Source organism: Pristis pectinata, chromosome 3 (genome assembly GCF_009764475.1).
Source record: "Pristis pectinata isolate sPriPec2 chromosome 3, sPriPec2.1.pri, whole genome shotgun sequence".
In the NCBI taxonomy this organism is placed as follows: Eukaryota; Metazoa; Chordata; class Chondrichthyes; order Rhinopristiformes; family Pristidae; genus Pristis; species Pristis pectinata.
The window spans coordinates 109,433,984-109,449,228 of NC_067407.1; the positions used below are offsets into that span (position 1 = coordinate 109,433,984).

Consider the following 15,245-nt stretch of genomic DNA (forward strand, 5'->3'; position numbering starts at 1 on the left):
CCAAGACCTGCCCTCTTCTTCTTACTACCATCAGGGAAGAGGTACAGAATCCTGAAGACCCACACTCAATAATTTAGGAACAGCTTCTTCCCCTCCGCCATCAGATTTCTGAACAGTCCATGAATCCATGAACACTACTTCATTATTCCTTTCTTTTTCCACTACTTATTTATTTTGTAATTTAGAGTAATTTTATATCTTTGCACTGTACTGCTGCTGCAAAACAACAAGTTTCACGACATACAAGTCAGTGATAATAAACATGATTCTGATTCATTTGCAAAATATAATCCAGTGTCATTTAGGGATGCATTGGTAGACAAAATGCCAGGTAGTTCCAATGCAACACAAGCAGAAGCTACTCACCTTCTGAGTACGACAGAGAAAGCACAAACCTCTGCCATGCAAGTGCAGAGAAAGCTGTGCCTGTAACCATGCAAGCTCAGACTACTGCCACTATGGCCCTGAATACCATTGAGCCTTTGGGGGTAGCGAGGCACTCCAGCAATCTGTTTTCCAACAGATCGCTAAGATCACCACAGTACTTCCCTGTAGATGCCAGACACTCATGAAGTTTGCAAATATGTATCAGAAATTCTTGGCAAATAACAATCCAATGAATCAATCAGTAACAAATTTACAAGGAGCTGACAATCCCCTTTAAATGGTGCAAGTGAAGAAAAGAGCAAGTTTGAAATGGTTCTTCCTACTGCTAAGTAGGTTGAGCATAAGAGTGGTAGCTGCGTTAACTGTTGGCTCCAAATCCTTGTGATGAACATAATTACCTGTTTACTTTGCATACTTGTGACATATGTAAGTATTACACCTGCTTCTGGTTCCCAATGTGCTGGATGGCACGAATCACTGAACAAATGTGCCTGTATGCATTGCACAGAAAACTCAAAGCATATGGGTGGCCTTAGAATTCAATCAAGTGCAACTGAGCAAAAATTCAGAGCCTTTGTACCGGATACTATTTACTTTAGGTGCAGGAAAAAAAAGGAACAATTGACCATTCAAGGTAACTCCTTATTTCACTTTCTACCATATTGCGGATTACAAATTTTCTATTTAACATCCTTAGACAAATATTCCGCAAACATTTGGCCAATGCCCAAAGGTAGTCAAATGAAACCACTGAATATCTAATCATCTCCTGATTTCCTCCAGTCTACCCAGTGATTTCCTCGATTCAAGCAACATAAAAACTATCATGATCCATGCTTTTCATTATGGATAACTAATGTTTTGAGGTGGATGTAAGCAGTCTACACGAATTATAAGCAACAAACAATCTGCTGGAAGAGCTCAACAGGTCAAGTAACATCTGTGGGGGGGAAATGAATTGTTGACTTCTCAGATCGAAATCCTGCTTGACCCACTGAGATCCTCCAGGGGATTGTTTGTTGCTCCAGATTCCATCATCTGCAGTCTCTTATGTGTACACAAATTATATAATCTTCTAAATGTTTCAATCCACAAGCATCAAGCATCAAGCATCAGTGACAGCATTGCCCATTCATTTTAATGCTATAGGAGTAGCATGGTTTCTCTCCTGTTGCAGCCCCTCACATTTTTAGCTTATAACTACACCTTATTCATGGTTAGACAGCCATCCGATGCAAGCAGCTATAAAGCTGGTTGAACGTTACGAAGTGTTTAGAAAACCTGATCATAATTATATAAATGACATCTTTAAAGTCGTTAAAGCATACGGCAGAATGCTGTAGCCCTGTTTAAGCAAATCACGGTGAAAATTCATATTGTCATTTTATACTCCTGGAATTCCCAACTACACTGATAATGAATTTGTTGAGAAAAATTTATCCTACTCCTGAGTAAAGCCTTGGAAACAACAGAAAGAAGTATTGCACTGTTGCCGAGAATATGACAGAATAAGTAATGAAGTAATGGAGGATTCAGTTGCGCTTGGTTTTATCCTTTTATGTTTAAGCCAAGAACAGAAAAGTTACTTCAAGTTGGCTTAACATAGCACAGCTGTCCAGAAACTCTCACAAAATGCAAATTTCTGATCTGTGGGACCTACTCCTGTTTTAGCAAGATTGTCAGCAATTAATTATTTAATATCTGTAACAAACAGGATCAAATTCATAGAGACACACAATGATCTCCTGTCGATATCAAATTGGATGAGTACTGAGTTATTTGGTAGGACATGAAACTTGCGACAGCCGACAAAAATATTAGAGTCAAACTATCTGCGTTTAATTGTTTGCCCAAAGTAACTTTGCCTCGTTGGCTAGAATGTTGGGTAAACAATTAAAATTTTAGTCTCAATTTTTTTTTAGAAAAGTTTTTTTTGAAAATGTTTTAACTTTTCTTCCTCCCAGGTGATTGGCATGAAAACCCCCAGTGACATTTCATAGCTTTGTCCTGCTTTGGCACTGAAGGTGGGCATAAGGCCACACATCATGCCAAAAATTGACACAACTGAGTGAATAATTACCAATAATTTAGACATCAATTATGAAATGAAATAACTGATGTTAACAGCTAGTGTGTAAGGGATTCACATGACTTCCTCCAATACCAAGGATTCTTGGGCAATTGCATGTTCCCCTACAACCTACCTGGCTTGCATTTAGCATCAGGGCCTACAAAGCTTTATACAAGACTCAAAATCACAGAGGTATTCTTGTAAATATACTCATTTATTTTGGTGAGTAACTGTTTATTTCCTTATTTTTGAGGGTAAGAAAAGAAGTTTGTCTAGTTTGTTGAGCTTACCTCAATCTACATAAAAGAGCCCCATTAAAATAATTGAATATGTCAAACATCCTGTTGGCTTACTTGGAGCTGTCCATTTAATTTTGATTGAACTGGGGTCTTTAATAATCACAGCAAGTCAAGCACTCTCTTTGGTACAGATTCCAGGGTTTGGGTTTTTATCTAAGCAAATTGACGTTGATCTAGTTAAATTAAGAGATGTAGTAGTTTTACAACAAGGAATAAAAGATCACAGTCATATTTCAGAAAAAAAAGCCATGCCTACTTCTATATACCGATAAATGGTACATTAAATGGAAGATGAAAAAGACGGCAGATGCTGGAACCTGGAACAGAAAACTGGAAGAACTGAACGGGTTAAGCAGAATCCGTGGAGGCAAAGGGTGTAAGTTGATGTTTTGCATTGAGAGGGAAGCAGAACAATAGCTAGTATATAGTAGCGCGGGGGGTGGGGGAGAGGGGGCCAGAGGCTAGTAGGGGGAGGGGATAGGAAAATGCATGCTGGGTGGATGGGTGAGTGTGTGTGGGAAGAGAACATAAGGGCTGTGGGTTGCCTGAAAATTGAAAATTCAATGTTCATACCATTGTTCTGTAAGCTACCCAAGCCGAATATGAGATGTTCTCCTTCCAATTTGTGTTTGGCCTCTCCATAGCAATAGAGAAGGCCAAGGACAGACAGGTCGGTGTGAGTGGGAAGGAAAGTTAAAATGACATGCAACCAGAAGCTCAGGATGGCCATTACAGACAGAGAACAGATGCTTTGCAAACTGGTTGCCTCATCTGCAATTGTTTTCACCATGAACACTGAATGCAGCGGACCAGTTTGGAAGAGGTGCTAGTGAACCTATGCCTCACCTGGAAGGGCTGTTAAGTTCCTGGGTGATAGTGAAGGAGGAGCTGAAGGGACAGGTGTTATACCTCCTACAATTGTAGGGCAAATTGCCAGGGGACAGGAAGGGGTGGTGAGGAGGGATGAACTGACCAGGGAGTCATGAAGAGAGTGGTCCCTGCAGAAAGCAGAAAGGGGCCAAAGAGAAGATGTGACTGGTGTTGGGATCATCGTCTACCGGGCTCCATCTGCCCACCATCCATCCCCCATCACCTCCCCATCTCTATCTCACTGGCTCCCACCTCTCCTACTGCCATATGTTGGTGATCATTCCGCTTCCCTGTCAGTCTTGATGTAGAGTCTCAACCTGAAACGTCAACTTATACATTTTGCCTCCACAGATGCTGCTTGACCTGCTGAGTTAGAATAGAATATAGAACAGTACAGTGCAGTATGAGCCCTTCAGTTCACAATGTTGTGCTGAACTATATGAAAACCTACTCCATGATCAATCTAACTCTTCCCTCCTGCACAGCCCATAACCCTCCACTTTTCTTATTTCCCTGTGCCTATCTAAGAGTCTTTTAAATATCCCTATTGTTTCAGCCTCTACAACCACCCCCGGCAGTGCGCTCCAGGCACTCACTACTCTCTGTGTAAAGAACTTACCTCTGACATCTCCCCTGAATATTTCTCTTCTGACCTTAAACGGATGTCCTCAGGTATTGGCCATTGCTGCCCTGGGGAAAAGGTGCTGACTGTCCACTCTATCTATGCCATCATAATCTTATACACCTTTATCAAGTTGCCTCTCATCCTGTCTCACTCCAAAGAGAAAAGCCCTAGCTTGCTCAATCTTTCCTCATAAGACATGTTCTCTAATCCAGGCAGTGCCCTGGTAAATCTCCTCTGCACCCACTCTAAAGCTTCCACATCCTTCCAGCATTCTGATTTTTGGTATGTTAAATTGTTTGCTACAACTATTCAGATTCATCATTATTTTGTACAGAGGATTCTGGTGGCTACATTAATGTTAATTTAAATGAGGTAAATACCACCTTTCAGGACCTCAAGACATCCTAAAGTACTTCACAACCAATGAATCACTTTTACATGTAGTCACGGACATAACATAGATAATGTATGAACCAATTTATGCACAGGATGATCCTAAATGTACCAATATTATGGCGATTGATAACCGGTTTTAATGATAATGGCTCGGTAATAAATTTCAGCAGAACCATTGTTAGAATGGTGCTACAGCATCTTTTACACTTACCTGAAAGGGCAATCATATTTTCGGATTAAAGTCATAATGAAATAAGGCACCTCTGACTTTACAGCTATTCCGTACTAATATACTGGAATGCTAGGGTACATTTATGCAGAAGTCCCCTGAGCAGGCAACAACCGCAATGTTCTGACTCAGTGGTAGAGGGGCTACATTGAGCAGTGGCAGATAGCAGCTGAACTGATCACTTTGTACAGTGTGTTCCTTTTTATACTCAGTACTATGAGGGTTAGAGATAGAGGGAAATATTATGAAACAATATGATTCCCCTGCTAAGTCAGTTTAATACCCTCTCAAGACTCTCTCTTTCAATGTAGCTTTGGAATGTAATACTACTGCTAACTAGTTTATTCCCAGTCCCCAGCATTCCCTTTCCCCTACACCACCAGGAAGAAGGGAAATTCTAGCACTGACTTGAAAAAGGCTGAATGTAGCATTGGATTTGAATGTTTTAAGTAGTTTTTTAACATGTATAGTGTCTAATACACCTCAAGTGGCTGCACGAGGAATGACCGCTTCCTAGCTTATTGGTTCGCCCTTCAGGTGAATATGTGTTTTCTCACTGGTTGGTTTTGCCACAGGTATCTAATAGGTTTTCTGATTGGACTATTGCTAGCTGAGGAGTACCTCTTACCTCAGGTATAAAAGGTGTTGTTTTTTGTTAATCACTCTCTTGCCTCTACCTCTCTTTTGCTTATCTCTTTCTCTTGCTTCTATCTCTCTCTTGTTCACTTCCCCCGGCCCTAGATCATCTTTAGTTCCTTTTGTCTCGACTCATCTCCTAGTAGTAAAGCTAGTGCCATGTGCTCTGTGACTGTTTCTTTGTTTTAAACTTTTCCAATAAAACTTTGCGAAGCACCAAGTTGTTTTCAACTCATTCTTGGGCTCCTGAAAGAACCTGCGGATTCAAAAATAACTGGATCCAACAATAGTAAAAGGGCAACATGAGCAAGTAATTAAATATGCTAACAGCATGTTATCATTTATTGTGAGGGAATTGAATACAAAGGTTTTTAAATGATACATTAAACAGTTTGCTACAACTATTTTAATTAATCAGCATTTGCACAGAGAGTTTGGGTGGTTACATTAAGCTTAATTTAAATGAGGTATATATCACCTTTCAGAACCTCAGGGCATTCCAAAGTACTGTATAACCAAGGAATTGATTTTTAAGTGCAGTCACTGATGTATTGTTGCAAACACATTGGCCAAGTTTATGCACAGGAAGGCCCCAAAGATAGCAAAGTTAGGTGATCAGTACTATAACACAGTATTCCAGAAGTGGTCTCACTTTTGGAGACAGTATTAGTGAGACCAAATCTGGAGTTTTGTGTACAGTACTGCTCTCCTCATTTGATGAAAGGTGTTAAGACATTGGGAGCAGTTCTCGGCTGATACTTGGAGTAAGAGTGGTCAAGGAAAAATTGAACAGGCCAGGCCTCTATCCACTGGAGTTTAGAAGAGTGAGACATACAAGATCCTGAGGCACCTTGACAGTGGCAGATGTTGAGAGGATGTTTCGTCTTGTGGGAGAATCAGGAATGAGGGATCACTGTTTAAAAAGAAGGGATTACCCACTTAAAACAGAGATGAAGTGTTTTTTTTTCCTCAGAGGGTCATGAATCTTTGAAACTCTTTTCCTCTAAAGGCAGTGGATCTTTGAATACATTTTAATGCTGAAGTGGATAGATATTTGATAAGCAATGGGTTGAGAAGTTACGATGGAAAAATAGGAATGCGGAGTTGAAATTACAATTAGACCAGCCATGGTTTTACTACATGATGGAACAGACGAGGCACTGAGTGGCCTACTCCTTCTCCAATATTGTTTGCTTGTATATTCATATGTGGCAAGATGATTGGTGTAAGGGGAACAAATTTGGTTTCCTGGGACATTGGAACCAGTTCTGGGAGAGGTGAGACCAGTACAAGCAGGATGAGCTGCACCTGCACAGGACCAGGACCAAAGTCCAAGGGAGAGTGTTTGCTAGTGCTGTTAGGGACAATGTAAACTAGAATGGCAGGGAGATGGAACTTATGAAGGGAGAGGGAGGAAGGGGAAACAATGAGAAGAAAAGGAAAAGCAAAAGTGAAATCAAGAGCAAATTACAAATAGGATCAGAGTGCAAAATAATGCTGAGGGGACTAAGGATGTTAAAAAAGACAAGCCTAAAGGCATTGTGTCTTAATATGCAGAGCATTTGCAATAAGGTGGATAGATGAAAAGCATAGATTAATGTAAATAGGTATGATCTAATTTAGATATGGTTGGAGGGAAAACAAAGATAGGAACTGAATATCCAGGGTTATTCAAGATTTGGAAAGAGCAGGCAAAAAAGAAAAGTGAGATAGCAATGTGGTTAAATAAGATATTTACGAGATAGGATACTAGCTCAGATGACGTGGAATCTGTACACGTAGGTTGAGGATAAACCAATGGGTAGAAAGTGCCAGTGGAATTTGTATATAGATCCCCCGTCCCCCAAAACGGTAGTGGCAAAGTTGGAGATGTCACTATACAGGCTTATGCAATAAGGGTACAATTGTAATCATAGCTAAATTTAGTCTACAGACTAGTAATAATTGTGTGGAGGAGGATTGCCGGAATACATATGGGATGTTTTTCTGGACCAATTTGTTGAGAAACCCAACTGGAGGTTATTGTGTATTGAGGAAGGATGAATTAGCAATCCTGTCATGTGAGACCACATGGGGAGGAGTGACCATAATAAGAATTCTTCATTAAGATGAAAAGTGACATTGGTGATTCTGAGACTAGGGTCCTGAATCTAAACAATGGAACGTGGATGGTATGAGGTGAGAAGTGGCTAAGATGGATTGGGGAACGTTCACCTTGAGAGCTTGAGTATGATGGTTGATCCTCAATGGCAAACAATTACTGAGTGCATAGATGAACTACAACAATTGTTCATTCCTGTCTAGCAGTAAAGTAAAACATGAAGGGTGGTTGAACATTGATTAACAAGGGAAATAAGGGATATTATTAGATCCAGGAGGAGGCATATAAATTGGCCCAAACAAGTAGTAAACCTGAGGACAGGGAACAATTTATAATTCAGAAAAGTAGGACCAAAGGATTAATTTACAGGGGGAAAAATAGAGTAAGCTTGCTGGAAACATAAAAACTGACCATAAAAGCTATCATAAATTTGGGAAGAGAAAAGGATTGGTGAAGACTAATCTAGGTCTTTTACTATAAGAAATGGGGGAATTTATATTGAGAAAACAAATAAATGGCAGACCAATCGAACAAATACTTTGATTCTGTCTTCACAAATCACGTCATTAATGACCTCCCAGGAATAATAGAGAACCCAAGTCCAATGAAATAGACGAACAACAGAAACTGAAATGTAGAGAAATAGTGTTCGAGAAGTTAATGGGGAGACAGAGCACCCCTAATTTAAAAAAGGAGAGAGGGAATGATAGTCCTGTTAGTCTGACATCAGTAGTGGAGAAAATGACAGCGTCTATGATTAAAGATAATAATAGCAGAGCATTTCATAAACTATGACAAGATCAGTCAAACAGGTCCTTTTTTGAGTGGCAGGCAATGACTAATGGTCTACCACAGAATTCAGTGCTTGGACCCCAGTTATTCACAATATATATGTTCATGATTCAGGTGAGGGAATTAAACGTAATAATCCCAAGTTTGCATATGAAACAAAGCTGAATAGGAGTGTGAACTGTGAGGAGGATGCAATGAAAATTCAGTATGATTTGGACAGTTTGAGTGAGTGAGCGGAAGCAGTACAACATAGATGTGAGGTTATCCACTATGATGGCAAAAACAGGAAGGCAAATTATTATCAGGACAGTGATAGATTAGGAAAGGAGGTGCAATGAGACCTGATGTTCTTGTGAAAGTAAGCATGCAGGTGCAGTACATGGTTAAGGAGGCAAATGATATGTCGGCCTTCAAAGTGAAAGGATTGGAGAACAGGAGCAGTGATACCTTACTGCAAATGTGCAGCGCCTTGTTGAGACCAAACCTTGAGAATTGTGACCTTGAGAACTTATCAAATCTCATGAGACTGGATGAACCAAATGCAGGAAATGTGTTTCTGATGGTGGGGATGTCCAGAACCAGGGGTCATAGCCTAAGGATGTGGAGTAAACCATTTAGGATGGAGATGAGGAGAAACATTTTCATCCAAAGAGCAGTGAGCCTCTGTAATTCTCTGCATTTAAGGCCAGACCATTAAATAGATGTTAGAGTCCATTATTAAGGATGAGGTTTTGGGGTACTTGGAAGCACATGAGAAAATAGGCCGAAGTCAACATGGTTTCCTTAAGGGGAGATCTTGCCTGACAAATCTGTTGGAATTCTTTGAGGAAGTGACAAGCAGGATAGACAAAGGAGGACCAGTGAATGTTGTTTACTTGGATTTTCAGAAGGCCTTTGACAAGGTGCTGCACATGAGGCTGCTAAACAAGATAGGAGCCTGTGGTATTACAGGAAAGGTACTAGCATGGATAGAAGATTGGCTGACTGGCAGAGGCAACAAGTGGGAAGAAAGGGGGCCTTTTCTGGTTGGCTGCCCATGGCTTGTGGTGTTCTGTGGGGGTCGGTGTTGGGTCCACTACTTTTCACATTATATGTTAATGACCTGGATGATGGAATTGAGGGCAAGTTTACAGATGATACAAAGATAGGTGGAGGAGCAAGTAGCATTGAGAAAGCAGGGAGTCTGCAGAAGGACTTGGACAGGTTGGGAGAATGGACAAAAGTGGCAGATGGAATACAGCCTAGGGAAGTGTACAGTCATGCACTTTGGCAGGAGGAATAAAGGAGCAGACTATTTCCTAAATGGGGAGAGAATTCAAACTTGGCTGTGGAGGCCAAGTCGTTGGATATATTTAAAGCAGAGGTTGATAGGTTCTTGATTTAGCAAGGGTGTCAAAGGTTATGGGGAGAAGGCAGGGGAATGAGGGTGAGAGGGAAAAATAAATCAGCCATGATCAAATGGCGGAGCAGACTCAATGGGCCGAATGGCCTAATTCTGTTCCCATGTCTTATGGTCTTATAGATAGAAGTTAGATTGTAGTTCTTATGGATAAAAAGATCAAATAATATAGGGAGAAAGCTGAAACAGGCTACTGAATTTGTACGATCATATTAAATGGCAAAGCAGGTTTGAAGGGCTGAAGGGCCTATCCTACTTTGCACGTTTCTATATTCCATATAAAAACAGGAGCAAGCCATTCAGCCTCTCTACTGTTCAGCTATTTATTTAGAAGATTATTGGTCAGTACCTCAACTCTATTTACATACCCTTGTTCTATATCCCTTGATACTCTTGGCTAAGACAAAAATCAGCATTGCAGCATTTACAGCATTTGGAGAGGACAAATTACAGATTTCCATTATCCAATGTGTGAAAGTATGCTTCATGATCTCACCACTAAAAGTCCACCTCTAATTTTAAAATGGTGCCCTCTTTTTCTGGATTCCCCCAGAGGAAAAGTAATTTCCCTGTATCTACTCGATCAAATTATTTTAAATACAACTATTTTAGCACCCTCAACTTTCTGAGCTCAAGGAGACACAAGGATAGTTCATGTAGTCTCGCCTAACAATTTAACCCAATACGTTCCAGTACAATTTTGGAGGAACTATATTGCACTCTCCCAAAACCTGCAGCCTGGAAATTCATTGGTGCCAATGCAGGTGCATTGTTTTCAAAACACTTCTTTCCTTTTTCTCTAATGTTCTTCAGCTTTCAAACCCTCCAAGATATTTTGTTTAATAATCTCTGATGTGGCCTCTCATCAAGGGCCTTCTGGAATTCCAAATGTACTATAGCAACTGGTTCACCTTTATTTATCTTGCTACTTCCAAACTCAAAAAGCTCCAATAAGATTTGTCAAGCATGATTCCCCTTTCATAAAAACATGTTGCCTCTGTCCAATTTATTATTATTTTCCAAGTGCCCTGTTACCACTTCCCTATTAACAGATTCCAATATATTCCCTATTGATGATGCAAGACTAACTGGTTTATAGTTTATTGTTAGCTCTGTTCCTCCTTTCTTAAATACTGGGGTTATATTTCCTATTTTCAAACTGTGAGAACCATTCTAGACTGCATGGAACTTTGTAAGATGACAAATAATGTATCTATCATCACCATAGCCAGCTCCTTCAAAACCCAAGTATGCAGATCATCAAGAACCTAAGGATTTATCAACTTTCAGTCCCATTGATTTGCCCAATATCAGTTTTTAACCAGAGTTAAGTTCTTTGAGCTCCTTACTTCCGTTAGATTTGTGTCTCTGTTATCTCTGGGAGGTTTTCTGTTTCTTCTTCTGCGAATGCAGACAAGATACTTGTTTAATTCCTCTTTCATTTCCTTGTTCCCCAATACTAGCCCACAACCGGCCTGCAGAGAAGGTGTCACCAATGATCAAGCACATTACCGGCTGGACACAAAAGTGGTGCGGCTACAAGGGCAGATCAGTAAGTGAGCATCTTCAAAATAGGCTCAGCAATGATTCACGCAAAGGACACACCACCATCTTCTCAAAGAAAATCAGGATGGACATAAGAGTCCATCTTTGCCACTTTTGCCACTTTTCCAGGCATGAAAAGAAAAATAATTAATTGTTGCTGTAAAGCTGCTGATCACAATACCACTTTGTTTTCTTCTTTGTTATTTCCACCTTCATAGAGCACATGTAGAATAATTACCTATCTGCAATTGGCACATTTATTATTGTTTTTGCTTCTGTCATGAAAATGTTCACTTGAAATATAAAATGATCCTTGTTACTTACAAGGGAGAGAAAATCAGATGGTCAAAGCCCTACCATTTTCCCAGCGACACTAGCAAACCTTTTTGGCTGAGAAAGTGCATCATACAAGAAGCATATGGGAGGGGAAAAGGAATGTTTCTTTTTATATTACATTTGTTTTATAGCTATTATATGGTAATATTTTAGATTAGAATTACATATACATAGAAATAAAGAGAGATAAAACTAGCAAGAGTAATTACATGTCAAATTACCTTTTTCCACCATATTATATTCATAAAAGATCGTAGCTTTCAGAGGAATTGCTGATAAAGTACTTTTGGAACTGTGGCCAAGTACTAAGTACGATCTAACCACTATTTAACGAGCAGTGAATGGCATTTGATAAAATGTCATGCACTGCCAGATGGTTTGTATTGACCAATATGAATCATTATATTTCAGATATCCACTGCCATCTGACATTCTGTATGCTGGGCGAATTTAAATTGAGGTACTCACCAGGGGACCTAATGCACAGCCTTTTTCAGTACAAGCTTGAACTCGAAAGGTATGGAGACTCCATGGTATTAGAGTATTAGGATTAAAACTAAGTAAGATAGAGGAGTTTTCCGGCAGCAATCTATTTGTATACAGGCTATGATGGTACCTATGGTCAATAGAATAAAAAAAACCTATCATAAATAATAAACCTATAATATTATGTAATACACGTCAGTGAATGCTGTGTAAATATTTTCTGGTAGGCAAGCACATTTTTTCCTTTCATGAGAAATAATGCACCAATTGTATGAAGCATATTCTCCGAAAGATTAAGTTAGATGAATAAAATCCTCCTGCAAACTTCACATTATCCATTAGAATAAAGTACCTGACTTTGGAGAGAGAACCAAGTGAGAAGCTCATTTCATTTACAAATGTTAGAAACTTCTCTATCTGAAACTGGGTTTAATCATTATTTCACCTGATCTCCTCAAGGTTGTTGCCTTGAAATCAATGTTGAGTACATGCACAGCTCTGAATTTCCAGCCAGCAGTAGTTCACCTGCACTTATCACTGACTTGAAGAGTTAGACAAAAATAACTGTTCACAATCTCTTGGTGTCAACTTGCTGGGAAGTGCTGGTTTGGTCCTTAATATGGAGGCAATGCATAAATGCCAATATTTGCTGGTCACGAGAAACTCCATCCATAAAAAAAGACTGAAGAAAATGACTTGACAGGTACATCACATTCCAGCTGTCAAACTATTAAAATGTTCATTAAAAAAGTGAACTTATGAACACTTAAAATAGTGGAAATAATTATATTAAACACATTAATTAAAAATATGTGAATTGTCTAATACTTTACTTTTAAAATCCATTCAAATGAAGGAAGGTGCAGATCTTGTGCCAGGCTTCACTTAAGTCCACATAAATTTGTGAACCCATAGTAATTAGTGAGGGCAGATGCTGAAATATCCCTACAAAATTTGAATAAAGTGGTTTCGACAAAGTGTCCTCTAACCAGAAAAAAAGTTTCTCCCCATCAACCACATCAGACCATTTTAATATCTTTAAGATTTATATCAAGTTACCCCTTAACATTATAAATTCTAGAGAAAACAACCTTGATTAATTTCAGCTTCCCCCAAATATTAGTTTAACTTTGGGCAAACTATTGAAATCCATTCTAAGAAACAGTATAACCCTGCATTTAGAAAGCCACAGATTAATAGGAGAGTCATAATTAATTTGTTAAAGGAAGCTCACGTGTGACTAACTTGATGAATTCTTTGAGATGAAAAGGTGGGTTGATGAGGCCAGTGCATCTGATGTGGTTTACGTGGATTCTGACAACGTGTTACAAAGCTGGCTGTTCTAAACAGGAGGAGCTCCTGGGATGCAAGGGAGACTGGCAAATTGGATCCAAGATTGACCCAGCGGCAGGAAACAATAGGTAATGGTTGATAGATGTTTAGAAGGCTGTGACTAGTGAGGCTCCACAGTACTCAAAACTCTGTCCCATGGTTTTCATGATATAGAAACTCCTCAATTTATGAACATTCAATTTGCCAATTTTTGTGATAATGCCATTGATTCTTTGAGGAATATCTTCAATTTACAAAGCCACTTTCCACCCACAGAGAAACACTGCACTGAAATACACAAAGCATTTCACGCATTTTTTTGGTTTACAAAATTTCACTTCATGAAATTTTCCAAGAATAAATTCCTTTAGTAAATTGAGGAACTTCTGTCTTTTCCAATGATTTAGGCTTAAAAGTAGAGGAATTAGCTGTTTGGATGACAGAAAGGAGGAAAGATTTAGACTGCAGGAAGATATACAGCAAGCTCTCATTTATCCAGTATTTAAGCATTCAGAATTCTCATGCAATTGGCAAATATTTCTAAGAACATTAAGCAATATCATAATTTTCTTTCAGAAATGTGGATTTGAATTTGGCGAGCTGGGTTACAAAGTGATTTTATTCTGTTCAAGGAGGTTAGTAAGTCTAAATCTCGTCAGCCTTCAACTTCAGTTCACAAAACCTGATGAAATGCCAGCTGAGAATCCAGAATACAGCGCATAAATTACACTGCTCTTCTGACATTTAGAATTAAGCAATTTTAGTTTGTTTTTACATGTTTGGTTTGTTTTTATGAAAATATGCTCAAACAGTAAATTTTATTTCAAGTATTACATAAAGTAATTGTGAAAATACATTTTTGTTTATTTAGTTTTGTACATAAGAGCAGTGCATTTGCGAGTTGATTAACAACAACATCTTCTTTGAAGATTTGGCACGATGTGATGGTGAGTACAGTCATTTATTTATTTTTGCTGTATTTTACAATAATACTGTTTAGCCTTAAAATGGAGAATTTCAATGTAAAACTTTGTTATTTAAAGGGATAGTATAACATGTAGCTTGCAGTATCATCTGTACTCTCTTCCAGGCCAATAGATTCTTCCTAAGCTGTGGCCCCAGAATTGTTCACTTCAAGCATTGTCAAACCAGGGCTTAACTGAAGGATAACTTCTACCCCCTTGAATTCTAGTCCTCTAGATAAAAGTTAATATGTCACTTTGATTATTTTCTGTATCTGTCCTTCATCTTTTAATGACCTTTATACACAGACCCTTGCATCTCTTTGGCCCTCCACTGTTTCTAAATTGTTGCCATTAGAAAGTATTCATTTCTATCACTTCTTTGTTTCAAACTGAATGAACTCAGATTTGGTGACACCAAAACAAATTGGCCCCAGTTGTGTCCATCCACTTAATCTGTTTATATCTTTTGGGAAAGTAAATCTTTCGTCAACAATGCTGCCTATCTTCTTGTCATTGGCAACTAGACGTAGGTTATTTTTCCATCTAGGTGGTTTATGATGAATAATGTGGCACCAATACAGAGCCTTGTGAGTCACGGCTATTCATAACCTGGCAATTTGAACATGTGTTCACTATCCCTACTCTTTTACCCCTTCCTTTTAGTTATTTCCCTCACCCATTCATAACTTGTCATGTTCACGCTACTTCCTTTAAAACATTGCAATGGAAACCATCTGGCCAATTTAGTGCCATTATTATGATCTTTATTACTATTT

General features: G+C 39.0%; 1 protein-coding gene across 1 annotated transcript in view; it reads right to left on the bottom strand.

The window, feature by feature from the left end:
- The window catches only part of ush2a (Usher syndrome 2A (autosomal recessive, mild)), a 630,034-nt gene that overhangs the window by 361,452 nt on the left and 253,337 nt on the right, over nucleotides 1-15,245 (bottom strand). The window contains 3 exon segments of the mRNA XM_052011249.1: nucleotides 2,759-2,860; nucleotides 2,863-2,910; nucleotides 12,155-12,302. Of these exon segments, the coding sequence (XP_051867209.1) occupies nucleotides 2,759-2,860; nucleotides 2,863-2,910; nucleotides 12,155-12,302 (298 nt within the window).